Raw genomic sequence first — 27,252 nt, 5'->3', positions numbered from 1 at the left:
CAAATCAATATACCTTGCTTTATTATAATAAATAAATCTTCTTTCTTACAGATAAAATTAAAACAATTAATGACTGAAATATTTTTATTTTTATTACAGATAAAATGTGATTATAAATGAAATTATTATAAATAAAATGAAGAAATTAAGAGTGAAATATTTATATTAATATTTTTATACTAATTTGAGAAATTTAAATTGGCTAGACATTGCCATTAAATTTAGCTATAGCCATATTGTTAGTTAGCTTATAGAATTCAAAATTTTCCGCAACTTTTTGTAATAAAAATTAATGTTGCAATAAAAAAAGAGCATATTACTAAACATATATAAATGCAATGACTTTAAGCAAATTTTTAAGAAATTTCAATAAATCAAAATTTAAAAAAAATTCTTCTTGAATGCTTAAAGAAATCATAAAAGTTATTTTTCAATATCCATTCTTTGACTAATTATTAATAATTCCGCATTTTGTCGAATTTCTTGAGCTTTATATAAGAATCCAAAATATAAAAATCTGTATTTATAACAAAATTAAAAAGGATTCGAATCCAAAGAAAAAAATGTTATCAAAATCAAAAAAATTCCAACTTTTGTAAATATTTACAATGACATCCTGTAAAGGAAACTTTGACATTTTAAAACAAATATGGTTTATTGAATCTCTAAACAAAAGGAAATGGCAATGAAACAGAAAATTTCTGAATTAAACATATCCATACACATATTCTTCGCAAATATGAAATGTATACTACATAATTTAATCAAATATGTAGTTTATAATAATTTAATAAAAAAATAATAAAATATTTCGAATTATCCTAATTTATTTTTCATTCTATTTATTTACTAATTTATCTATCTAGCATTGTCTGAAATGAAATTAATTATTTTTGTTTTTCTACCAATTAAAAATTAATTATTCAATTTATTGCTACAAAAACTTATTCAAAATATTTCTTACGTTTCAGAGTTTACGAGAAAAATTTAAAGAACAAATAACAAATATTTTTACCGGAATGCAAAATTTTGTGGCATAAACATTGTAATAAAAAATGTATTTCATATTAACAATTTAACATAAAATTAAAATTTCCTATTAGCATTCAACTGATTCTCAAAGTGTCTGCAATCATAAAGATAATAAATTTGTATAAATACTTTAATGCAAAAGATTTTTTGTATAAATATTTACAATAAATAAATTCTTTCTATCGTCTGCTACATTATTTTAAATTCAAGTGAAAAAAATCTGTTGTATTAAGTAATTCTAAAATCTCGCAACTTCATAAAAAATTACAGATTGGCCCAAACGATTTTTAAATACAATATAAATTTTTTAATTAACCGTGTCTAAAGAATGATAAAGAATTAATTAAACACTGCGAGTGACAACTTAAATATACGTTTGAAGCATAAATATGAAGTCTGCCATTTCAAATAGTGCTTTTGAATTTCCGTTATCCGTTAAAAGCATTCAATGAAAAACTGAATTTTTAAGTAACAAGAAAGCTTAAAACAATTTTCAAAATTAAAGCGACATTTTTCCGCATTAAAAGAATATTTTTTTGAATATCATTTTTTCCTCATGTTTTGGTTTATTTTCAATTCAGATCCTAAACAAATATAAGCATCCCGCTTCTACATGCTCGAACAACATTAGGCTTAAGCGATGGAAGCAAAGTTTTTATTTTTAAAATTAATTATCTATTTAATGAATCATTACAAAACTCAAGGAATCTTTCTTATATTTCGTAATATTAATGACAAAATTTCAGCAAAATCCATTTTGTAATTTAGATTTCTTTAGGAAACAAATATAGGCTTTTCAATTTGTAATCTTCTCTCCGTATGAAATCTTTCGGGATTATTTGGAATTACTATCCAACAAATTGAATTCATCTTTATAAATAATTCTCTGGCTAAAATTTCTTGATATGGATAGGATATAGGATTTATCTATAGGATTTGGCAACATCTACAACAGTCAATGGTTGACTAGGTTTCACTTCCTTAACATTTGGGGATAACAGCCATTGTTGTTATAAATCCCAATAATCTATGCCTTCCAAGTTCAAGTTCCTAAACGTAAATAAGCGTAATTTCGCTGTGGTTTCGACTCTTTTTTTCTTCAAGGAGTTAATGCACGATTCTCGGTTGTATTTTTAAATATAATATTATTGAAACAATGGAAGCTATGAAGAGAAAAGAATTCAGCAAATGAAGCGATTGAAAGATGCTTTTAAATGCTTTTTAGAAGAAAGAAAGAGAAATAGCTGTGTTTTTAGAAGCTCACATTTTTTGAATAATTCGCTGGCGAATTCAAATTTCTTTAATATTTTCTGAAAATTTCCTTGTTTCTCAAAAAATATTATATAAGAAAATTATTTTCATCATTTCCAAATTTTTCATTGACAATGCATCTAAAGTAACTAAAAAATTATTAAAAAATGTAATTTTTCAAGACATTTGTTCCGAATATAGGCAATGACCTTAAATGTTGTCATAATCGAATTGTTAACATAATCATCATTGTAAAACATCCGTTCATGCATTTTCTTCGCATGGTCGCAATTTAACGTACATAGTGATTTAGCATATCTGCAGAAATTCATACAAATATGAAAATCTGGATACTTTTTATAACACAATTTGCTTATTCCATTAATTCTTTTGTTGCAGGATAAAATTCCTCAGTCGTCAACGGATGGCTACTCCCGAAATACAAACGCCAGATGATATATTGCCTCTGGACTGCAAAGAAATTCCGAAATTTGTACAACAAATTGCTCTGAAGGAATTAGGAGAAACAGAAAGCAAACGGGAAAAGTGCCTGAAGGAACTGAGAACTAAGATATCTAGTAAGATTTAGTAATAAAAATTTCATATTCATGATTTAATTATCATTATTATATTGAAATATATTTTTATCAGTTAATTGAGATTGTCGCCAATATGGTAACTCAAACAAGCAAACGGCATAGATTTTCTAAAAACCCCTTGCAAAATATTGTTTAGTCTATCAGTTATCTTGAATTTTGACTTTGGCTACTTGGAATTCTTGGAGATGTGAAGAAGTACATTAAAGTAGATTTCAAGCCATTATCCTTTATTTCATTCATTCGAAGCTTTGATCAACCTTTTGGTTTTAGAGCATTAACAGGTTCACCGAAAAGAGAACCTTCCAATAAAAAAGGCCAGAGAGAAATAAACATAAACAGGGGGATTCAAAACTTATCATTGAAATTTCGGGTGGAGGTAGGGAATACATCAGGAAACCGATATCACAAAGGAAAATATTGTTGCGAAATTTCCGGGGGTTCGTTTGAATAGTGGGAGTTATATGGTGTGGAGAACGCTCAATCAGTAGGCAGCAGTAGAAAAAAAAACAATGACTTGTATTTACACGAAGACACACAGGGCAGCACAAAGACGACAACTATATACAGCATAGAAGACGATTATCTTCAGCCGAGACGTGCAGCATACAACAGCATACACAACCGCATACAACAAGACTCTACTGCAGACAGTAGCGCACAGCTTAGTTCAGCACTAACTTGACTCCGTCGCTGATCTGCTAATCCCTGGAAGACCAGTTCTTCACCGTCGATTCCGACTACTCTTCACTGTCGATCCCACTACTTTTCTCTATCGCTTCCGACTACGACTTGCACTGGCAGCTGCAGATGCCTCCTTTTATAGGTCTCAGGAGGCGGGGCTAGAAGCCTCTCAACCAATCAGGAACGTTTGAGGCGTATCTCGGCTCCTACTGGACGGATCGGGAAAATTCTCAATGTTTCGGGTATAATCTATTTTGGCGCCAAAGTCACCCAAATTTGTCGCCAAGTCCCCAAATGGTCACCAAGTTTATCGCCAAGCTCCGGGACCTCCGACGCGACACTCGTACTCCGTCCAATGCAGATTACTGTAAAACATTCTTTCTTATGATGGAACCAACTATGCTAGAAAGCCGCATCACAGATTCGTAACAGTATGTCTGCAAATGTAAACATGCTTATTCGACAGTGAAATAGAGCTCGGATTTTGAAAATTTTCGGCGGACAATGCAATGACACTGTATTTGCGTAAACAGTCGAACTTTTGAACACCTTTTGTAAACCTGAACATTACCTTATTAGAATAAAAGTCACATTCGTTACTACTTCACTGTAATATTTCTGTTCACTTCACTTGTCCATGTGTTCATGCAGATGACTTCTGTTCACTTTTCATGTCCATATGCTCATGCAGATGACTTTAGTTTTGCATGCAGATGACTTATATTCACTTCTCTTTCCATATGTTCATGCAGATGACTTCTGTTCACTTTTCATGTCCATATGCTCATGCAGATACTTTCCCATTTGAAATCGGTTTCCTGACCTATTCCCTACCTCGTCACGAAAGTTGAACGATAAATTTTGAATCCCCTGTATTTAAAAAATAATAAATCAATGGCGATAAATTTTAAAATGCTTAAAATTAAACACAGTGAAGTAAATTTTAAAATATAACGAAATATAATAACTATAAAAAATAAAATAATACAATAAATAAAAAAATTATTTACAACTAACAATGAAATTCTGAAAAATATAAATCAATTTTACAAGAATTTTGACAGTGAAAGCGAATAAAGAAAAATTACTAAGTATTATAATAAGAAATATAAAAAAAAGATACAAATAGCCAAGCAGAATCAATTTACATAATCAAATATCACCACTCAAGATGGCACCATTCCAAATCTATTTATTATTTTTTGCTATGGAAAACACATTCCAATAAAAAAAAAAAGTTGGTATTGCCATTTGAAATTTTGTTACTGTAATCATTACTGTTAAAGCTTAACTGCTTATATGATTCATAGAATTTTTCATATTTTTCTTGAGCTCATACCTTAAAGTACATTGAACCAAAATTTTATTCTTTTTCTGTGAACGATATGACAGCTAGGTTCTCATATATCGGGATAGTTTTTTTTTTATAATAGCTTATACCGCACACATATACTTTTGAGCAGTTTCTTGTCCGAAGAAAGAAGACACTTTGAATTTTGAAACTTCGTTTTTATTCCAACCCGGGAGGCATAATTTATGTACAAGAAGCACTGGCGAAACTCACACACACTTCCGTTCACAAGCGATATAACATCAGATGAGACAGAAATATTTATCCACAGTGATAATATACTGTGAGATTCTGATGATGATATCGTGTCCGCTTTACCACGGAAAGGAGATGCAGTAGTTTCTGAGGGTAAAGACTCCTGAGCACCCGAGGGCAGAAGTCTGTCTTCTAGCTCATATGAAGATGACACACACACATTCGCTTGCACAACCTCTTTTTACAGGGGGGGGGGACACATTCACACACCTCACAGATATAACACAGATGAAGAACAACCATGCCCGAACCGGGATTGGAACCCGGGAGACCCAGATCACGGGGAAGATGCGCTACCCTTATGTCAGGACGCCGGTGGGGGGGGGGGGGTCTGATAGAAATTTCTTTAAACGTGTCGATTTAGGGAAGGAGAATATGGGTATCTTTTAAAAGAATTCGCTTAGTTTGACAAATTTTTATCCTTTCACTCCAAGAGTGACAACCGCCGATTTAAGCATTTTTACAGAGCTCCTGTAGCATTAATTAAATAAGAGAGGTAGAATTGGATCAGAAAATAAGAGAACATATTAGAATGAAGTTAATATGGATTAAATTAAGATAAAAAATTTTAAAAATTGGAAAATTAATTAGGAATTAGTTTAGATTTAAAGAAGATATCATTACACACACATAACACATATATACATAAACACACACACACACACACACACACACACACACACACACACACACACACACACACACACACACACACACACACACACACACACACACACACACACACACACATATATATATATATATATATATATATATTGTGTGTGTATGAGCAGAGCACTCGTGGTACTCATAGCCTTATTCAAGGCTATTCATAATATTATGTGGGGATGGAAAGAGGGAATAACAGTTTTTTTAACGTGTATAAGAAAACATTTAGGGGGGGGGGCATTCTCTCTGTTTATTATTAGAGTTGAAGATTGTATTCATGTGCGACTGATGTATTTCTTTTGCATTCCCAGATGAGAGAAATTTGAGGTGTGATGCATCCGACAACTTTCTTCTCCGTTTCGTGAGAGCTCGGAAGTTCGACACTGAGGCTGCTTTCACGCTGCTCAAGTCTCACTATAAACACAGGCTTAAAAACCCGTCCGTCTATCAGCAATGGACGCCGAAACAAAATATGGAAATGATGAAGGCGGATGCTATCGGATTCTTGGAGAAAAGAAATACGGACGGATCAGCAATTTATTTCGCGAAGGTTGGTAAGTAATTTTGAATTTGTAAAGAAAACAATGTTTGATAGTGTTGTCTTGGAAGAATCCTGTTCAATGGGTATATGGTGAAAACAAGATCGACAATGGTTACCCTTATTCTACGCAAAAGCACAAAACATCGATAATAGAACATAAAGCTTACGCAAAATAGTAATTGCAGTGAAAAACAATACGCATTTATCAAATCGTTATTAATAACGATAATAGCACAAAACTGCCTGAGAGAATTCACTGGAGATCGACAATCCAAAGAAAGAATGCACTTGACTACTCGCTTCAGCTCCCAACTCAAATTCCATTCGCATGTGAGCTCCCACTTCTATAACTTCCATGACAGGGAATCGAATGTTCTAGAATAAGTTGGAATTCGAATCCTAATGTAGATATTACTATGATTATATAATATTCTGTATCCTTCATTTATGTCGTTAATGTCACCAAATAGTAGCCAATTTTGTCTCCAAGACCGGGGATCATTGACCTAGCATCCATTCACCAACCATAGAACTATCTTCCTTACCAGAAGATTAATTGCGAGGGAAATCGAAAACAATATTTATCTTTTCCAATTCTTATTGAATTCCCAATTCTAATTAAAATCGTCTGTTTCAGGAATGTTTTCAGAACAGGAAATAAAAAGAAAATTCGAAACATCTGCCTGAGCTTTTTGAAATTGTTTCTCTTTGTTTCACAACTCTGCGATCTCATCATTCTAACGGAATCCTTTGCGGCTTGTTGAGAGTTGTGAGTTTCCCATGATAATTAATTAATGTTTGCGCAAGAACTGATATCTGATGATTGGGATGATCAGAAATATTATGATCATAAATATTATCTGAAATGCTATATTGGAGAATTCAATCATAACATGACGGAATATTTATCGTGTCGACCAAACAATGTTTACATCTCTGAAAAAATACCGATTTTTTTTAAAAGAAATTTTTAAATCGTTCCCAGCTCAAAAGAAAAAGTGAACCGAATGAGTGTATTTATTCCTTAAAATGTTTTCCTAAATAAAGGCATCTGTCTCTAGTACAAAAAGCTGATGTGTTTTTTCCCCCTTCCTGTTTCTGTTATCATCAGAATCCTTATGTTCAATGTTCTAGCAAAGTTACTAGGTTTGCTAGCAAAGCCATAGAGGTTTCTTTTCTTCCAAAAAAAAAAAAAAAAAAAAATTCTGCTTGGTATATTTTTTTTAAATGCCGTAGGCATTGCATTCTCTAATTTTATTCTATAAAGCTCGAACCGGTGCAGCCAGTTTGCAAAAGTTCTTCTTTTCAGAATTCATAAGAGATTCAGCTATAGTGATAAATAAAAGTTCAAAAAGAAGTCTTAGTTTCAGCATCGAAACACATAATTTTAATAAAAATATGTGGATAAATGTGTTTCATATTATAGTTTATCTGGTCAGCCACCTTGATTGGCAACTTGGCATTGTTGGCATCTTTGGTGATGTAAGGAGCTCAGTAAAATGGGATTTTACCTATATATTTAATATCATTGCAATGTGCAAGTATATAGATACAATAACTGAAGTTATGAAAAAGTTTAGAATATACAAAGAATATTTTCGAAAACTTCTTAAAATTAGGGGGAAATACTGTTCAGAAATAAAATTGAAAAACTAATTTTAACATCATTAAAAAGATTTTTTTAATTTCAAACTTAGAACTGTTTTAAACTTTTTTTATTTTGTAACTTAGCACAAAAGGATTTTGTGCTAAGTTACTGAGGAAACATATTATTATTTCTTTTTCAACTTCAGAGAGTTGAAATGGAAACAATGCTAGTCAACTTTAAAAATAATAATGATTTTTATAGGTTGAATACTATCTGTACTTTACAACGCTTTCACTAAAATTTTATGAATAACAATAACTTCAAAATACAACATGTTAGCGGCGGTTATTGCGATTTTAAGAATTTATAATATTGCTTCACTGCGTAGTTAATGCCGCGTTAAGTAAGATGGCATATACAAAAGCTCTAGTAAGTGCTAAATGGATACCAGGTTAATGACCCAGGGCCTTAATAATAAACTTGGAAGGCTATTGTTGACTTAGCGACAAAATTGACTAAATTTGGCGATAAAAAATCTATCAAAGAAATGAAATTATTTGAATTTTTATGATATCTCGATCATGAGCAAAAATACAATATCCTTCAAGAAACTTCAAAAAGATGTTTTCCTTATCCCGGAGTTTTTAAAATTCTGGGAAACAGAGTCAGTAAGAGAAGTCGAATCAGAGAAATAGTAATTGACCCAAGTCTCTCTTTGGGGAATTAATTCTCCAATTCTCTCTCAATGCTTTGCGCTATTGCGGTTGTTTAACGAAGATTTTGCTAGTTGTATAATGTTTATTTTTTGTTGTAACTGTTGTATAGCTAGTTGTATAATGTTTATTTTTTGTTGTAACTGTTGTATAGCTAGTTGTATAATGTTGTAGATCAAAGAGCCGTCATCCGTTACTAAGCTTGCTGGAATTTTCACCATACACCTTTGGGTTGATTTTTTTTTCTTAACATCAGACTTTTATCCAAATCGAACAAAGGAAAGAGGCTCAAAAATTTGAAGCAAATTACATTCTCTGTTCTTTTTATTACACAAAACGTACCATAATCGAAAGATTTGAAAAATATCAGAGAAAAAAACCCATTAAGATTAGTTTTTTAAATACTAGCAAACTTTGACAATCAGCTGGTTCCTAGAAATGCTGGCTGTATTTAATTTCAATTTATTAATTTCCTATGCCTAACCTTACAATCATATACACAAAATGGAATATTTTTAAGCATTTAATTCTACATCGAATTAAATCATTAAAACAGTATTATTTTAATATCTTTTCAACTTTCTGTTCCTTGCCTATATGAAGCTTCCTAATTTAACAGAATCCGATGGCATCATACCACCATTAAAAATTTAACTGTTCGCGTAATATATCTTGAATTTCGCTGTACTGTAACTTAACTTAACTTAATCATCTCGTAGACGGCGAATCTAAAATTCAGATTTTTTTTTTTTTTTTTTTTTCAGCTTTTAACAATAGAAAGTAATTATGAAATTCGGTATTTAATGAAATAATAAAAACGGTTAAAATTTTATTCTAATGAAAAATATTGTCGAAAATTATACATGGGAAAAAAATTTGTAGAAGATTTTCAAAATTTAGGAAAAAAATTTGTAGAAGATTTTCAAAATTTAGGAAAAAAATTTCACTAAAATTAAATTAATACTTTTTTTTCTTAAAAAGGCAATTAGTGAATTTTAAAATGGCGCAAATATCATTTTTGTGCAATAACATTTTTGAGAAAATTTCCAAAAATTTCGCATAATTTTTAATTGATTAAAATTTTAATAAGAATTTGTTTTAAAAAATTACTAAAAAGAGCCCATTCACAATTTCCGAAATATCTTAGTGATGTATTTGGTAATGCCAAATCAAAAGTTCTGGATTAAGATTACCTATAAATACTCACAGATGCGCTTTCTTCTTTATTATTACTTAGTCGCCTCAGACGACCAGTTGGTTCGCCGGGAGTATTAGTTACATTTGATTATAGACGATTCGTTTTTTATAACTCCTTATTCATGATTCCACTAAATTGTCTGACATTTTATATTAAAACTTGTATTTTAATTGTCTTAGTATTTTACTCATCATGTACATTAACCTTTTTAATGGAGATAATTTCAAAACATCATACCGCTATTAGAAACGTTAATATCCGGTTCATTTGTCTTCTAAATTTTGTGAAACTGTAATCTCTTTTATATGTATATATATATTTCTTGAAACTGCACAGATATATATTTCTTGAATCTGCAAAACCCGTCTTTTTCAGATTTCAACAATGGAAGAAAATTAATCGATTAAACATTAGATGGAACAATGAAAACGGTTTGAATTTCAAGGCAATAATGTAATCTATTTCTATATATATATATATATATATTTAAAGTTTCTAAAATTCTTCCTACAATTAAATTGTAATCCTTAAAAAGACAATTTTTTAAGATTTTGTAATGGTGTAATTTTTTTTTTTTTTTTTTTTTTTTTTTTTTTGAGGAGTGGTATTTTCAGCAGTTATCGCGGAAAAACACCAAACTCAGCTTAATTTTCAATTAATTAAAAGTTTAATTAAAAGTTCAGACGACCAAATGGTTCGCCGTGTCTCCATGTTCATGATTTCCTCAAATCGTATGAACAATAAAGACGTGTAATGTTAATTGTCATATCCGATCCATTTATCTTCTAAATGACACCTTGTTTTTTTTATGTAATGTTTTATTTTTTTCTTCTAAACTATATAACACACACACACACACACACACACACACACACACACACACACACACACACACACACACACACACACACACACACACATATATATATATATATATATTAAATTACCAAAATTTTTACGACTGTTAAATTACAAACATTAAAAAGACAATTTTTTAAAATTTGAAATGGTGTAAAATTTAGATTTATATAGTTATATTTTCGGAAGCTATCCCAGAAAAAACACACACCAAAACTCGCCTTAATTTTTAATTAATTAAAATTTTAATAAAGTTATTTAAAAAATGTACACATTTCCAATCTTCGAAATATTTTTGTGATTAACACGGAAGATGTAACTTTAAAGATATGGATATATATTAACACTTTGCACTCGAGTCATGATCACCAATTAAAACTTTCTAGATCTAAGTATTTATATATATGTGGGTAATGATATTTTAATTTTAATCTCAATTTAATTAATTTCCAAGATTCTATCTTAATTTAGCCCATAGTAACTTCATTCTAAAAATATTCTCTTATTTTGTGATCCAATTCCACTTTCGGTTTAATTAATCCCTTTGTAAAAATATCGCGCCATCAGTACTACGTATCAAATGAAAGTGATACTTTCGTTGCCTTTGTCAGAAGTCAACACATGTATTCCATCGGCACGTGGCCGTATATCCTATGTTATATAAGACTAGTGATCATTTGTTTCGCGCTCTTCTTTACTTCTGCATTTGTGACGCGCTGTGCCGTCTTGTAAATAAACATGCTTGCCTCCCGAGAGAGAATAAAACGAAATTAAAAATACAAAATGTCTCTTCACTGCTTCCAACTTGTATTCTGCTTCAACCAAAATAATGTTGCATATATATATATATATATATATATATATATATATATATATATATATATATATATATATATATATATATATATATATGAAGGGTGAAGTTTTAAAAAAATTTAAATTCACCTTGTATTTTATACCTTATAACAATGAAATGAGCTTTTATATTTTGTTAATAATCATGCATCTAATTACTTTTCCGATTGCAAAGGGTTAATATTGCCAGTAGATAGACACAGACACACATTTTTCTTTATTATTAGCAAAGATAACATTTCAAATTTGAAGCATTCTTTTAGAATAATTCCGTAAGATATAAATGAAACAAAACCATTATTATGCCACGTTTATTTTGTATATACTTTCAAATAGCCTGTGGAAAATTAGTATGTGAATTTTCAGAAAACGCAGAGGTATAGAAATTACCGGAAAGGGAATTCGACTTGCTTTTATATAAACGTGGACTTTTTCTAGGTCTGTGGAATCCAGCCGAACTCAGCTTCGAACAGATCCTCCGATTCGGTCTCATCTGCAACGAGAAAGCAGTGGACAGTGAGGTGACTCAAATATGTGGAATAACCAGTATAGCAGATATGAAAGATTTCTCCTGGTCTCATCTCATGTACTTGCCACTCACTAAACTGACGTGTTTTGTGTCGGCTGTGCAGGTAAAGCTTTATTTAATTACTAGCCGCCCATGGCGACCAACTTGTTCGCCTAGGTTAACCCTCTGATTGCATAAATTATTAAAATCACTATTTAGATGCGATGTCTGTAAATAAGTTAAAATACTTTTCAAACTAAGTGAGCTGATATTATATGTTACACGATAATAATAATCTATATACTTATAATAAAGCTCAATGTGTGTGTGTGTGTGTGTGTTGGCGCTCTACAGGCCAGACCGTTTGACCTACAGCTACCAAATTTGGTACATGTATACCTTGGAGGTTGGGAATGTGCACCTGGGGTTCCTTTTTTCGAATTTTTAATTAGAATTTTAATTATTAATTAAAAACTAACTTTCCCGCCAAAAAAATCTTCCATTTTCCCCACCGCCAAATGAGAAAGGCTTTAATTTTTTTTTCTCCCAACAGTAATGAGGCTAGGGTTAAAATTTTTCGGCGGATTATTTCAATCGATTCTGTTTATTTTCTTAATGTTTGATGCATTTAAAATTAAACATTGTTAATGAATCGATCTTTCAGATTCATTCTGAAGTACTTTTGAATTAAAATAAAACAGAATAAAGGAAATTAAAAATTTCTAATCCGCATAGCGTTACCCCAACTGGCGTAGAAAAAATCACGTATTTGCGTTACGTAACTGGGGAAGAAAATTCACGCATGCGCATTCTGTTCTGATTGTTGCCATGACAACCGTTATCAATGGATGATTTAAATTATTTTTGAGTTAGTCGCATGCTTTTGTAAGTAAATTGTATTTATGTTAGTTATATATTTTTTGTATATGCTTATAGTTTTAAGTACATCGTTTTTTAAGTAGTTTTTTTAAAACCTGTTTTCAACCGTTTATTTTAAACGATTCGTTTTATTTTCTTAGTGTTTGATGATTTAAATTTAAACATTGTTAATTAATCGATCTGCTCATAATGAATATAAGAAAATTTTGTTGACAAACTCTTGAGATATTACATAAATTAAAAAAGCTATTCTTTGGCGCCCATAAAGTTTAAACGCTGAGTGACTCTATTTTCAGTAATCAGATTATAAAAAAAATGATTTGTTTCAGTAAAAAATATTATTATATTAATTGAAGATTAATTCTTTCCACTTTAATTTATTATTATTTATTATTTTCCATTTTAATTTATTATTACTGAAATTATTTATTTTAGAGAATCCCAATCATTTTGACTGTACTGACCACCTAAAAAATATTTTAATTAAATATTTAAAATAACTATATATATATATATATATATATATATATATATATATATATATATATATATATATATATATATATATATATATATATATATAACCTAATTAAAAATGAATTTTCTAAAAATTACTGTACTGTCAACTTTTTAATTAAACAAGGTATGGTTTGGGATTAATCCTTTGCCTAAAATAAAAATAGAACTTTCCTTGCATATTAGATCACTCAATAAATGGCGCTGGGAGACTACAATAATTATTTACCTTTAATACGTTAGCTTTGTGTTTTTAAAAAGCGGGAATTACAATCGATAGCTTAAAATTTCCTTGCCTGCTGCTGGTATGTGCTTTCCTTTTAGTTTCTGTGTTTTAAGAGTTTATTGTTATTTTGCTATTGTATTTTTACTTATTAGTGGTTATTTTCTTCTAATTTGTTGTTTTGTATTGTCCTTTCTGTTAAAATGATATATCTCTTAGGCCTCATTTTAGGGGATTTTCGGGTCACGAGGAATCATTATTAGACTCTCTTGTCTGCATTCCCTCACAGAAAAAATCCCCCTTTTTTTTAATCCCTGCCTGAGGGCGACCTTTGAAAAAGTCTTCAGGCCGGATTCTTTTTTTATTTTGTTTATTTGATTTTCATATTAACTTGATTTTAATACTTTTGTTTCAATTCATCTGTGTTTTAGAAGTAGCTGCCTTTTCGCTCTCTAAATAATATGAAGTTTTTCCTGTTCCTTTTTTGGTTTTAGTTTGAATAAGAAATAATTTTTAGTTGCGATTCCAAAACGTTTCGTTTTCATTTTGGTTTCGTTTACAAAATATTTCTTACTTTTGATTGGTTATCTATATATATATATATGTATATAAGTAATAGTAACATTATAAAAGAATTAAAAATATATTATTTATATCGCAAAAAGTTTATTAGAATTACCTACTTGTCACAATGGAAGAAAATCAAAATTTTGAACATTGTTTATATTTCGCTCAACAATCAACATTTGGATAAAAACTTGATTGATCCAATCTCAATATATATATATATATATAACCATATAACAGTCGGAGAGTAGAAAATATAGCTTTTTTTCATTTTCTCATATAAGAGGTATAGAGAAAATATAATAATTGTCAAAAAAAAAAAAAAAAATCCGAACTTGAGTGTTTGACGAATCTACACGATCCAGACTTCCCCCGAATTCGAAAAACATGTATTTGGCATTATATCTGTCTTTCTGCGAACATGACAATTTGAAAATAATTTGAGCTAGACAGATGAAATTTGGTATACGGGAGACGAATTTGTAGATTTCGTTTAAAATTTGAACGAAATTCATTCACAAGGAGATTGTCTGTCTGGTTATACAATTACAGATGAACTCAAGCCGAGAAAGCCTGATAGATAAAATTTGGTACATAGATTTAGCATCTAAAATATAGATACCTACACATTTTGAACTGAAACTATCAAACCATTTTTATTATCGTGTTTGAAGAGCTTGTAGCGGATTTGCAGTGCGCGAGGATAGAACCTGAGACCTTGTGGTTCGCAGCCCAGTAACATGACTATGATACAAAAGCAAATGCTCAGGTAGCGTCGCTGTTAACTGGCTTATAAGCTTTCAGCACAGACTCTCCCTCCAGTGAGTCGGAGGTGAGACGAATGATATGGCTGTTAAGTGGTGATGTATTAGCTGTTGATTCTAATGCGCCTGTACCCATTTGAGCATTTGAGTTGCGGCGTTTCTATTCTCTTTCTTCTCGACTTCCTCTGAACAGATTTTACTCAAAATTTGGCACAAATCTACAAATTTGGTGTAAAGATCGTATACCAAATTTCAACCGTCTAGTTCAAAGCGTTTTTGAGTTTTCTTTGTCACCGATAGACGGACATCTTCCCAAAGCGTGTCTTCGAACTCAAGAAGGTCTATAACTTTTAGAATCGTCAAAATCACGAGTTCGAATTTTTTGTATGTTAAATTATATTATATTGTAATATAATTATATTATATTGTATTGTAATTATATTACTATACTTTCTCTATGCTATGTGCATGAGAAAGTAAAACTGTTAATTTTATGTCAAAGATTGATATACTAGCCAAGTAAGGAGTTGGCGGCGTTACCCAAGGTTTGTAATCTTATATGTGTGTGTGGGGGGGGGGAGCTGAGGGAATAAGACCATAATTCGAAAGCAAGCAAAGAAGCATAGCGGAAAGATCCCATCCACTTTCTTTTTTTTTTTTTTTTTTTTTTTTTTTCTTTATCGATTCGTACCGCCTTGTCATGCAATTATTTTAAGTTACTAGACTAGAATGCAAGTTCTTTCACAATGTATTGCATAGTATATAAATTATATTTTGTACAAGCTATTGTTTTCTTTTTTTTTTTTCTCTCCACAGGACTGTCTTCCAGTGAGGCATAAAGCTATCCACATCGTCAACAATCCTAGCATATTTGCTTTCGTATTCGCTTTGATAAAGCCACTTATTAATAAAAAGCTGAGGGACAGGGTAAGAGAATTTTTTATTTTATTTTTACTCTTCATAACTTTAACCTATTTTGAATTTCATTATATATATATATATATATATATATATATATATATATATATATATATTGTTTGAAGCAGAATGCAGGCAGTATATATATATACATTGTTTGAAGCAGAATGCACGTTTGACAAGCAATGGAGATACTCTCTCGGGAGGCAGGCATGATTATCTACAAGAAGGCGAAGTGAAGGCACAAAAGCAGAAGTAAGAAAAGAGAGAGCGAAACAAATGATCACTAGTATTATATAACATGGGATTTCCGGCCACATGTCAATTCAATACACGTGTTGACCTTTGTCAAGGGCAATTAATTAAATTTATTTGGAAATTGAGGATATATATATATATATATATATATATGTAATATTATTTGTTGTGAAGCATGATGCAGTTTGAAGACAATGAAGATACTTTTAATTTTGTGACGTCGTTTTATTTCATTTTGAAGAAGCAAGCATATGTACAAGCGACGAGCACACAGAAAAGAATGTGGGAAGAGCTCTTGGACATTTTATCCCTGGTCTTATATAACCTATGATTTTGATAGGGAAAATATTTCTTTACAGTGCTAATGTATTATGAGATTTCGATAGGGATTTTCGTTACGGGTGGACAAGGTAAGGGAAACACAGGGAGATTTTAAAAAAGAATTTGCTTGATCAGCGGTATGCTATCTCTTCACGCGTAGTGTGGGAAAGTTAGATTTTAGCTGATTCAACAATTTAACAAAGCTTCTCTTGAATTAATTAAGTAGAGACAGTGGAATTGGATCACGAAATAAGAGAATATTTTAGAATGAAGTTACTATGGGCTAAATTAAGATGAAGTTACTATGAAAATTAATTAAATTGAAATTAGAGTTAAAATATCATTATATATATATGCTTTGTCTGTTTGTCTGTGAGCATGATAATTTTTTAAAAAAATGCTTTGAGATATTTGAAAGAAATTTGGTGTTGTGCAGTTGGTATGTTGGTCTAAATTTCATATTTCATATAAATTTTTAGATTTCTGAAATATTTTAATTATAAGATTTAGTCTCAGAATCTAAATTTTATTTCATTTCAAAAATGGCAACATAAATCATTGATGTTAAGCCTCTAACGTCAAAACAATTGCAGCTATCCAAAAACTTTAAACACAGAAGATGTTCGTCTTAATGGGGCGCTAATCTGGCTTATTTTTCTATCTTCAATATTAAGGCAGTTATAGGAAAGTCATACTTCTGACTCTCCGACCCGCCCGAAGGCACGCGAATAATAATACTGAATGACCGGACCGCCGCAACAACAACAGTGACAACAACAACAGGAAGTGAGGTTAACTTCTAAGGACTATCACCGGCCACGGTACAACCCTTCCCGAATGAAGTACGTCCCGTCATCGATGGGAGGAGCCAGATTCCCAACCTATTTGTGTACCCACCAGGGTGGCGAGATCCAACCACCATACCGGAAGCATCTCATCCTCTTTTCGAGGTGCCCCCCGGGGGGGATGGCAGTTATAGGAAAATGAAAAGTTCAACCTCCACCATTTCCATCCCCCTTAAACTAGAATACACATCTACGAACTCATTTGAAGTTTTTACATTTCTTACAATATATATTGCAAGCTGGTTAAAATGCAAACAAAACTACTCTCGTTATCGTGTTAAGAGAATAATATAGACAAAACATTATTTATACGTAAGCATAATTTTGCAGATGTGTAGCCGAAAAGAAGAAACTTTTGAATTTTTAACTTCCTGTTTATTTCACTACAGGAGTCGATATTCATCGGTAACCGACAACATGTCAACAGATTTTCTCCCTGCTAATAAGCTTATAGTAAACTAGGTGATATAGTCAGCATTTTTAAGATTAAAATCCTTTTATGCATATTATTTTTTTAAATAAAAACTAATTTTGAAGGAAATATTACAATATACAAAATCCCTTTATCGTTGGGATCCCTGGAGCGTTTTTTAATTAAAATTTTTTTTAAATTTCACAAAGATCTGAAATATTAGAAAGTATAATTCATCGATTGACTTCAGATTTTTAAATATGGTTGAATCATTACTTTGAAACTAATAAAAGTATTGACAAAAGGAATATTAAAATAAAAGAGATTGTTAAAAACCGGCGTCCTTGCATAGGGGTAGCGCATCTTCCTCGTCATCTGGGTGCCCCGGGTTCGAATCCCGGTCCGGGCATGGTTGTTCTTCATATGTGTTCAATCTGTGAGGTGTGTGAATGTACCCCCCTGTAAAAAGGGGTTGTGCAATCGAATGTGCGAGTTTCATCTTCATATGAGCTAGAAGTCAGACTTCTGCCCTCGGGTGCTCAGGGGTCTTTACCCTCAGAAGCTACTGCACCCCCTTTCCGTGGTGACGCGGGCACGACATCATCATCAGAGATTTAAAAGAAAAATAGAAATAAAGTAATTCAATCTTTGTTAATCAACTATTTGAAAGATTATCTAATTAAGTTTTGCTCTTTGGAAAACGAAGGAATATCCCTTCCCATGTATTCTATAATAATTAGTGTGTAAAACTTTCTTGAAGTCCGCCCGTTGATTAGAAGTTATGAAATATACATACATGCATATATAGACTCAATAATCTTTATTTATATTAAGAAATTGGATAATGCAGATGAATGACTTGAGTTTGAAAATTTAATTTCCTGAATATTTTGAATACAACATAAAACCAACGGCAATGATTACCCAAAAACTTTTTCGCATACTCAATGAAAAAAAAAATGTAATTCCAAAGAATGCCTTGCATTAAAAGGGCTTACAATAGTTACGAAATATTAATCTTTGGTTTGAATTTATCATTTTTACAGAATCTATCGAGTCAGCCTTGGCTATTCAACCCTACCAACCCTACCCTTTCTTCAACCAATGAGAACAAAAATTTGATACAAACCAACACTTATAGTTGCAAAAACCCATACATAATTTGATATATTTAAGTCATCATGTTTTTGAATTATCCCGTTTATATGTTTCTGAAAGTACGGAGAGATATATAGTCACCATGTAGCTGGGTTTGGCTCAATCTTTCGCAGATGTTTACACTGTAGATGTTAAATTTGTTTACCCAATTATAACTATCTAGCTTTCTTCGTTTTGTAGTTTTCATGTTATTATATAGTTGGATAGCCAGACAGACAGACTTCCTCAGAACGGATTTTACTTAAAATCTTATAGAAATCTGCAAATTTGGTGTGTGGCGATTTGTGATGAGCGAGGGTAGAACCTGGGACTTTGTGGTTTGCAGCCCAGTAACACGACCATCTCCCTCCATTGAGTCGGAGGTGAGACGAACGATATGGCTGTTGAGTGGTGATGTATTATTTATTAGCTGTTAGTCTAATGCTCCTGTACTCATTTGAGTAACGGCAAGCGTTATGGCTAGCGTATGTGGATGAGTGGTTTCTGTCGCACCAAGTGAGTCTGTGTTGCTGCGTCAAGTGAATCTGGCGACTTTGGGTTGATGGCGCCACAACAGCCGTACGAAGGTTGAAGGTTCATCGTCCGAGGTCACCAATGTGGGATTTGTGATGAGCGAGTATAGAACCAATGTGGCGAATCGTGATGCGCGAGAATAAAACCTGGCACCTTGCGGTTCGTAGCCCAGTAACATGACCACAATACAAAAGCAATTGCTCGTGTAGCGTAGTTGTTAACTGGCTTATAAGCTTTCACCACAGGTGTAAGAGTTATGTATCAAATTTCATCCATCTACTCAAAGTTTTTTTGAGTTATATTTGTCACACACAGACAGGCGGATAAATATTTTCCAAAAAATTATTTTTCGAATTCAGGGAGGTTTAAAACACGAAGATTCGTCAAAATCTCGAGCTCGAATTTTTTGACGATTACAATTTCTCTGTTCTTTGTATTCGTGAAAGTAAAAAAATATTGATATATATAATTTTCTCTTTATACATATAATTTACTCTGTGGCTACATTTTATGCTTGATTGTGTGTAAGCGACCATGCTCAAGCGTACGCGTGTGTGCGGAGTTAAACAAAATGTCTTTCCTTCACTAGCATTTAATAAATTTTCCTAAGATTTAATTCAATAAAAGCAAACAATTTTTACAAAAATAGTCGTTTAGAAAATAGAAAGAAAAGTAGCTGAATATGTTCTGTCATTTGTGAATATTTTCATGTCACAATTGTATTGGGGTGAATTTAATAATAAATAGTTTTGCATATTCAAGTATCGGAATATTTTTCATTTTATTTAATGCTGCCTTTCATAATATTGTTACAAACCTGTCATGCTGCTTCCCAGCATGGTTAGTTTTATCACCGGAAAAACCAATTTACAATCATCTGTATTGGACGCTGCTCGAGTGCCGAGCCAGTAATCCCAGAACTTGGCGAACATTTGGCGACTTGGAGACCACTTTAGTGGCAAAATAGATAATGTGGGAAACTTTGAGAATTTTGACGACCCATCTAATAGGAACTGAGATGAGAAGGTTCTCGCTCCCCCCCTCCCCGGAAACTATAAAATGTCGGCAATCTCAAGCAGCAATGAATTGCAGTTGGAGTCGTAGTCAAATGTCGAGTCTTCGAGAAGATAGCGAAGCAACGGCGGAGTGCCAACGTTGTGTGGAGCCCAAGCTATTGCTGAACTGAGCTGTGTGCCGAGTCCTGTTGTCTATTGTGGATGCAGTATAAAGTTGTGTGTGGAGTAGCTAGTCGTGTAGTAGTGAGTTGGCAGGTGGTTACAACTAAAGCGAGGAGACAGTGAGAACTTCAGCCGTTTGGAGAGACCGTAGAGCGAAGCTCCGAGGGTCCCTTCTCCTGCTGAATTTTTTCTCGCTCGGAGAGACCGTAGAGCGAATTTTGTGTGCTGTAGTCTAATACTACTTGTGGGCTACTCTGTGTTGTAGTGTGCTGTTGTATGTTCGTCTCGGCTGAATATAGTTGTTGTCTTTGTATTTGTCCCATCTGTGTACTCGTGTTCTTCGTGTAAATAAACGTCGTCTTTGTTTTCTACTGAGACCTGTGATTGTGTTTTCAGACCATACATCCATTATAAGTGAACCCGGTGATCCCAAACAATATTTTTTATCACTAGCCGCATTTGGCGGCCAGCATGCTTGCCAATATCACAGACTTTATAAATGACTAATATGGAATAGTTAAGTCATAGCGATTGCCCATCTGACGACGATTAAATCTATTTTGGCGGCTGATAAACTTTCTGTTTGGCGTCTATTTCGTGATTACTTTTACATCCTGTTTCGTTTGTCTCAATGGAATGGAATTCTAATAATACTCAGCAGCTCCAGTAATTAGCAAAGCATTCAATTAAATGCTGCTGTAAAAAGATTCAATGAAGCAATCTGAAACGATTATATAGCGATTTATTTACATTTGACTATTGCCATTCAGAAATAAGTAATAAGGGCGAATTCTGTCCACATACGTTTGTGTTCTACATATCAGGTGATTATAAAAAAACTATCCAGATATATGAGACCTTAGCTATCATACCGTTCACAGGAAAGGAATAAAATTTTGGTTCAATGTATTTTGTGGTATGCGCTCAAGAATCATATGAAAAACAACAATTAAATTCTAACAGTTACAATTAATACATTCAGTTAATAAATAACAAATTCAGTTTAATAAATAACAATTAATATAATTTCAAAATTTTCAAATGGCAACACCATCTTTCTTATTCAAATATGTTCTCCATCGCAAAAAAACAATGAATAGCGCTGAAATGGTACTTGTAGCACTGAAATCCCCGGCGGAAGACAAATTAAAAAGGAAAGAGAAACCAACTAATAACAGCAGAGAAGCAACAGAAAGCAAAACATTTTATTGTGTTTCACTAATTTTCTACTTGTTTTACTTCAACCACGATGACACTTTTCATGCTGAAGATGGTGCCTAGAACCAAAGATCGTACCATGCTGAAAGGAATCTATTGAACTTCATATCTCTGTTAGGCACACCACAATTACTTTGTCTTTTCTAGTGATTTCTGTGCTATAAGTACCCTTTCAAACTCTTTTTTTTTTCTTCGGAAAATACATTTCAATAAAAAAAGTTGGTGTTGCCATTTGAAAATTTTGAAATTTTGTCACTGTAACCGTGACTGTTAGTGTTTAGCTGTTGTTTTTCATATGATTATTGAGCTCATGCCTTAACCCTTTCTAAGGCTGTGGGAAATATGCTTCCCACCAAACTTATCAATCTTTGTATGAATTTATGTAGGTTGGCATCAGTTCTGACAAATCTTTTTAGAAAGACAGAAACTTAGATGCTTCAGTTTTTTATCTCACATAAAATGATGTGTCTTGATTTGTTACTTAATTATTAATTAACCAAATGAATTAATTAATCAAATTAAATTTATATAAAAACCTAAATGAATCCCTTTTCTTATTCTAATTTTAAGCTTAAAAATATTTTAACATAATATGACTAGAAAAAAATGGCCCTTTAAAGGGTTAAAATACATTCACCAAAAATTTTACTCTGTTCCTGTGAATGCTATAACAGTTAAGGTCTCATATATCAGGATAGTTTCTTAATAATCACCCTGTTATAGACAGTATATTCTAGTCTTCCCTTCTATCTTCGCTAATCAATGTAAACACGGTCCGTTTCCTTAACATGAAAAATAAATCGCTTATCCTTTGAATAAAATATATGCATTTAGAAGCAGAACCATAGATATAACTTTTCAGTGAATACTTTTCGAACGAAAACACAGTTCAATTTTGTTTATTTATTTATTTTTTCTTGCGGTTGTGGCCGAAAGATGCAAACAGTAGAGCATATGAGATAACATTTTTTTGAATTGCATTTATTTCTGTTTGTTCAGCAGACAGATATATAGCCATTTTTTATTTATCATTATTTTTTTTTCATTTGAAATGTAGATGGATTTTTATGTTATAATCGCATATATTTTTTTTTACCTGCTTTTACCAGTATTGCATTATTATTATGTATGCTTCTTTGAAAGCAGATGCGTTTTTAAAAGGTTGACCTGCTTTTACCAGTATTGCTTTATTATTACGAATGCTTCTATGACAGCAGATGCGTTTTTAAACAGTTGACGTTGAGCTATGACATCATAGCTGTTATTTCATCTCAAAATCGGTCCAGCTCCAAAACTTTGCTAGCTAGAAAAATTGAAAATGAAAGTTTAAAAATTATACAGACCGATAGAGAAGTCTCGTGATTGTTTCAAACCGGTTTAAACTGGTTAATGACTTAAATGAATGAAGACAAATAATGACTTAAAAATAATAATGTTCTCACATGATAACTTGAAATTTGCGATCGCAGATTTCATTAATTTTTTTAAAAATAAAACTCCGGGGTATCACATCATAATTGTTAATTATAATATGATATTATAATATAACAAGAAAGTTGATAATGATATATATGATATTATATTATCAATATGAAGATTAATTATATGTATATGATCCATAATATATTTCACAATTTTATGACATGAAAAGGTGCGCTTTAATCTTTATCGAGCTTTTTAGTGCTTTAAAATTTATATTAAATCAAAAATTATAAATTACCTTTATTATCAGGTATTTTAAAGCTATAGAAAGTTTTCTGCGTTACAAACGTCGTAAATATGAATCGTGGTCAAATGACATTTGAACTTAACAATATTTGAGTCGGAAGTCTCACAGCTACATAAAGACCTTTGATTTGTGATTTAGATTAAGATTAATTGAGGCTAATCTTCTTCGGAATCGAATCTCGAACTGGTGATCTTCTGATTTTCACCACGAAACCTTGTAATCAGGCCACAGCTCTCCAGTGATTAGAATATAATAAATAACAAGTTCATCTATATTTGAAAATTTTGCGTTTTCCTAATATTTACTTATTCTATTCTACGTTGAAGGAAAAATCGAATCACTTAATTGCCTGAAAATGTTTTAGGTTTACATTGTCTGCCTTGTCTTTGCTACCATCGATTGCTCCAGCCATTTCATTTAGTGCACATAAATTTTCTCAAAAAATTCTAACCTAAAAACATTATTATGTTAATAAAAGTGAAAAAAAATTCGGTTTTGAGTTTAATGTCCTAAACTAAAAAATAAGTTTCATGTAAATAAAATGGGCATAAATGAAAACTTGGTTCTTTTTTTAAATTTTTTAAATTTTTTAAATAAATTTTAAATTAGAGAAAAAATACAAAAAATGTCATTTTATTTTTTAATCAATTAAAAAATTCCATTAAAAATTTTTCCAGTCTTGTTGTCCGTGTTTAACGACTGTATTATCACATAATTTGCAAATAATATGCGTTATAAACATCATCACGTTAAAAATAATTTTCGAGTCAGTAAAATGTTTGAATGATCGAAAAGAAAGTTGTAAACAAAAGAAAGTTTATAAAATAATTAAGGATAAGGAAGTTTATAAAAAAATTAATTAATTAATTAAAGATAAAAGTTTAATTTCCCTATTTTGCCCGTTTCATTATTTTATTGTAGCAATCAGGATTGTAAATATCGTCTGATAGTGATTATTTATTATTCTGGAATGATTATATATATCTTTGTTTATATTCGTGTTCGAATATGTTTTTAATGTTCGTTCAGTGTTTTTAAATGTGTATTTTTATTTGTGTTTATTAGTTAATTTAATGTGAAAATAAAAAAAAAATGATGATTAATCATTTGAAAAATCTTTGAACAATCGAAAAAGATATTACAAACAAAAAAAGTTTATAAATATAAATAAATTTTAAAATATTTTTTTTCTGTTACTAAGAATTAAAATTTTATTTCCTATTTTGCAAGTTTCACTTTTCAATCATAGAAATCCGGTTTGTAAAAATCGTCTGCGGCATTGATAGTGATAACTTTATTTATTCTTCTGGAATAATTATATATCTTTGTATTCGTGATGCTTTTAATTTTCGTTCTTAAATGTCTATATTTTCATTCGCGTTTATTTTTTAATCTAATGAGAAAATAAAAAAATGATGATTAATAATTAAAAAAACATTGTTATTTGTTCGCTTCCTGTTTTTTTAAGATTAATTTTATTGTAAATGTTGTCTGTACTATACAGTAGTGACTACATTTCTTAACTATAACATGATTTTATAATTAGAAATCCTTCAATTAATAAAATTATGAAAACATACATTTACTGACTGATGTATGTTGTTTTTTTACTGAACCGCATTTTTTAAAAATGATATCAATGACTGATTAAGAAAGAGATATCACAATCTTGACTTTTGTCTATTTTTAGATCCACTTCCATGGTGATAATATGAGCAGTCTACATGAGCATGTGTCTCCGTACGTCCTCCCACGTGAATATGGAGGGACGCTAGGAACTCTACAAACCGAACCTTTTTACTCGTCCCTACTAGATAGCGAAGAAGAATTTTTGCGACGCAGTAAATACGGTTATGAAATGCAGACAGATTAACGACGTGCATTTCATAACTTAAAACGAACGTTTAATCGCCAGCAGAAATAGAATTGTCACAAGTGTGATAAATCTATCACTCCTTGTTGTCAAGATTTTAGCTTGCGGATTCTGAAATGTAAAAATGTACAGATATATTTCTAAATAGATTTATTTAAAGATAAGAAAGTTATTGTAAAAAACAACTGATTTATATTTATTTTCATTAAAGAAATTTTATATTTTTTGTATGTTCTCATTTCATCGGATCTTTTTTTTCTCTCCTAGAGACAGTATTGCAAACGTCAAAAAATTCGAACAGATTTTGATGAGCTTCCGCGTTTCAGACTTCTCTGAGTTCGAAAAACACATTTTTGGAAAATACCCGTCATTTTGTGACAAATATAACTCAAAAACACTTTGAGCTAGATAAATGAAATTTAGTTTGCGGCTCTTTGCACCAAATTTTTAGATTTCTGTCAAATTTTGAACAAAATCCATTCAGAGGAAACCTATCTGTATGGCTTTTCGTATATAAGTGAAAAGGCTAACTACAAAACGAAGAGGGCTCTATAGATAAAATTCGCTACACAGATTTAACATCTATAGTTTAGATTTCTCTCAAATTTCGAATGAAATTTAATGAGGGGTTGACCATCTGTCGATCTGCATATTCAGAAACATGTAAACGCGATGACTCAAAAACGCAATGGCTTAAATATTTCACATTTGGTATGGGACTTTGTGACTACAAATGTAGTTTTGAGTCAACTTTTTGTTTCAATTGGCTGGGAAAAACGCATCTGAAACACAAGTTCGATTTTCTATAGTTTTAACCATATGTTAGGGAATAATCGACAAATAACTAATCAAGGATCACACGATAGATTCATTAAAAATGCTAAATTCCCGTCAAAGTAAAAATTTCATAACTATTGTACGCCAGTGCCAGAAAAAGAGGCAGAAAGTGAATCATTAAGCAACTGCAGTTATCACCAGCTTCATAAGGTAGCAAAATTCTTTTAACATGTAGAACTGCACAATAGCTGAAGGCGAAACGAAAAATTTATCCCGTTTAGTTTAGCCGTGGATGGGCTGTGTACAATCCAGGTGCGCTGCAAACAGTGGTATGTTTGTTGTTGCCTTCATTTTTGTCTTTTTACCATCATACTGCGCTTAGACTATCTGAGACATTTCGAACGTCTTTTATACAGAATCTGCATATAGAATGTATTCAACTCTCTCGCCACATTAGATTAAATGGCAGATATTTTCATTGTGATTTTAGAATCTTTTTAAAACCTCATTGTACTTTTTGTAATTTTAATCAAAGCTGTTTTTTACATCTCCATGCTGCGAGACTAACAATAATACCATCATTCTTTGGGAGAATGTCTCTAGCAATTTCAAGATCATCAAGAGGTGGTGCATATTGCTTTTCAGCAATCATTTCAGCTGTTACGTTGGAAAATCATGGTATTGAATACTGAAATTCTTTCTATACTTTGTCAAGCAAAGCATTGTACATATCTTTTATTAGCTAATATTTGAGATAAATTATAATTAATTTTAATAAAACTTGTTTTTTACAACGCCTTTAAATTTCGAGACCAGCAATAATACCATCATTCTTTGGGAAAATGTTTCTCGTAGTTTCAAAATCATCAGAAATAGGTGCATATCTCAGCAATCATTTCAGCAATCATCTTAAAATGTCATGGTATTTAATACTAAATTTCTTTCTATATTTTGATAAACAAAGAATTGTAGACATCATTTACCAGCAAACATTTGCTGGTGAT

The 27,252-nt window shown here is 31.4% G+C and overlaps 1 protein-coding gene across 5 annotated transcripts in view; it reads left to right on the top strand.

Annotated features, from left to right (window-relative positions):
• Positions 1 to 25,697, top strand: part of LOC129976035 (retinaldehyde-binding protein 1-like) — a 71,950-nt gene extending 46,253 nt beyond the window's left edge. For all 5 annotated transcript variants that reach the window (XM_056089378.1, XM_056089379.1, XM_056089377.1 and 2 more), the window contains exons 2-6: positions 2,683 to 2,861; positions 6,150 to 6,392; positions 12,030 to 12,223; positions 15,865 to 15,975; positions 25,289 to 25,697. In XM_056089378.1, coding sequence (XP_055945353.1) covers positions 2,708 to 2,861; positions 6,150 to 6,392; positions 12,030 to 12,223; positions 15,865 to 15,975; positions 25,289 to 25,471 — 885 coding nt within the window. In that variant the 5' untranslated portion in view covers positions 2,683 to 2,707 and the 3' untranslated portion in view covers positions 25,472 to 25,697. The remainder of the gene's footprint in view (positions 1 to 2,682; positions 2,862 to 6,149; positions 6,393 to 12,029; positions 12,224 to 15,864; positions 15,976 to 25,288) is intronic.
• Positions 25,698 to 27,252: the final 1,555 nt, after the last annotated feature.

The sequence above is a fragment of the Argiope bruennichi genome, chromosome 7, assembly GCF_947563725.1.
Source record: "Argiope bruennichi chromosome 7, qqArgBrue1.1, whole genome shotgun sequence".
Classification (NCBI taxonomy): domain Eukaryota; kingdom Metazoa; phylum Arthropoda; class Arachnida; order Araneae; family Araneidae; genus Argiope; species Argiope bruennichi.
This window is presented reverse-complemented; position numbering and strand designations above follow the sequence as displayed.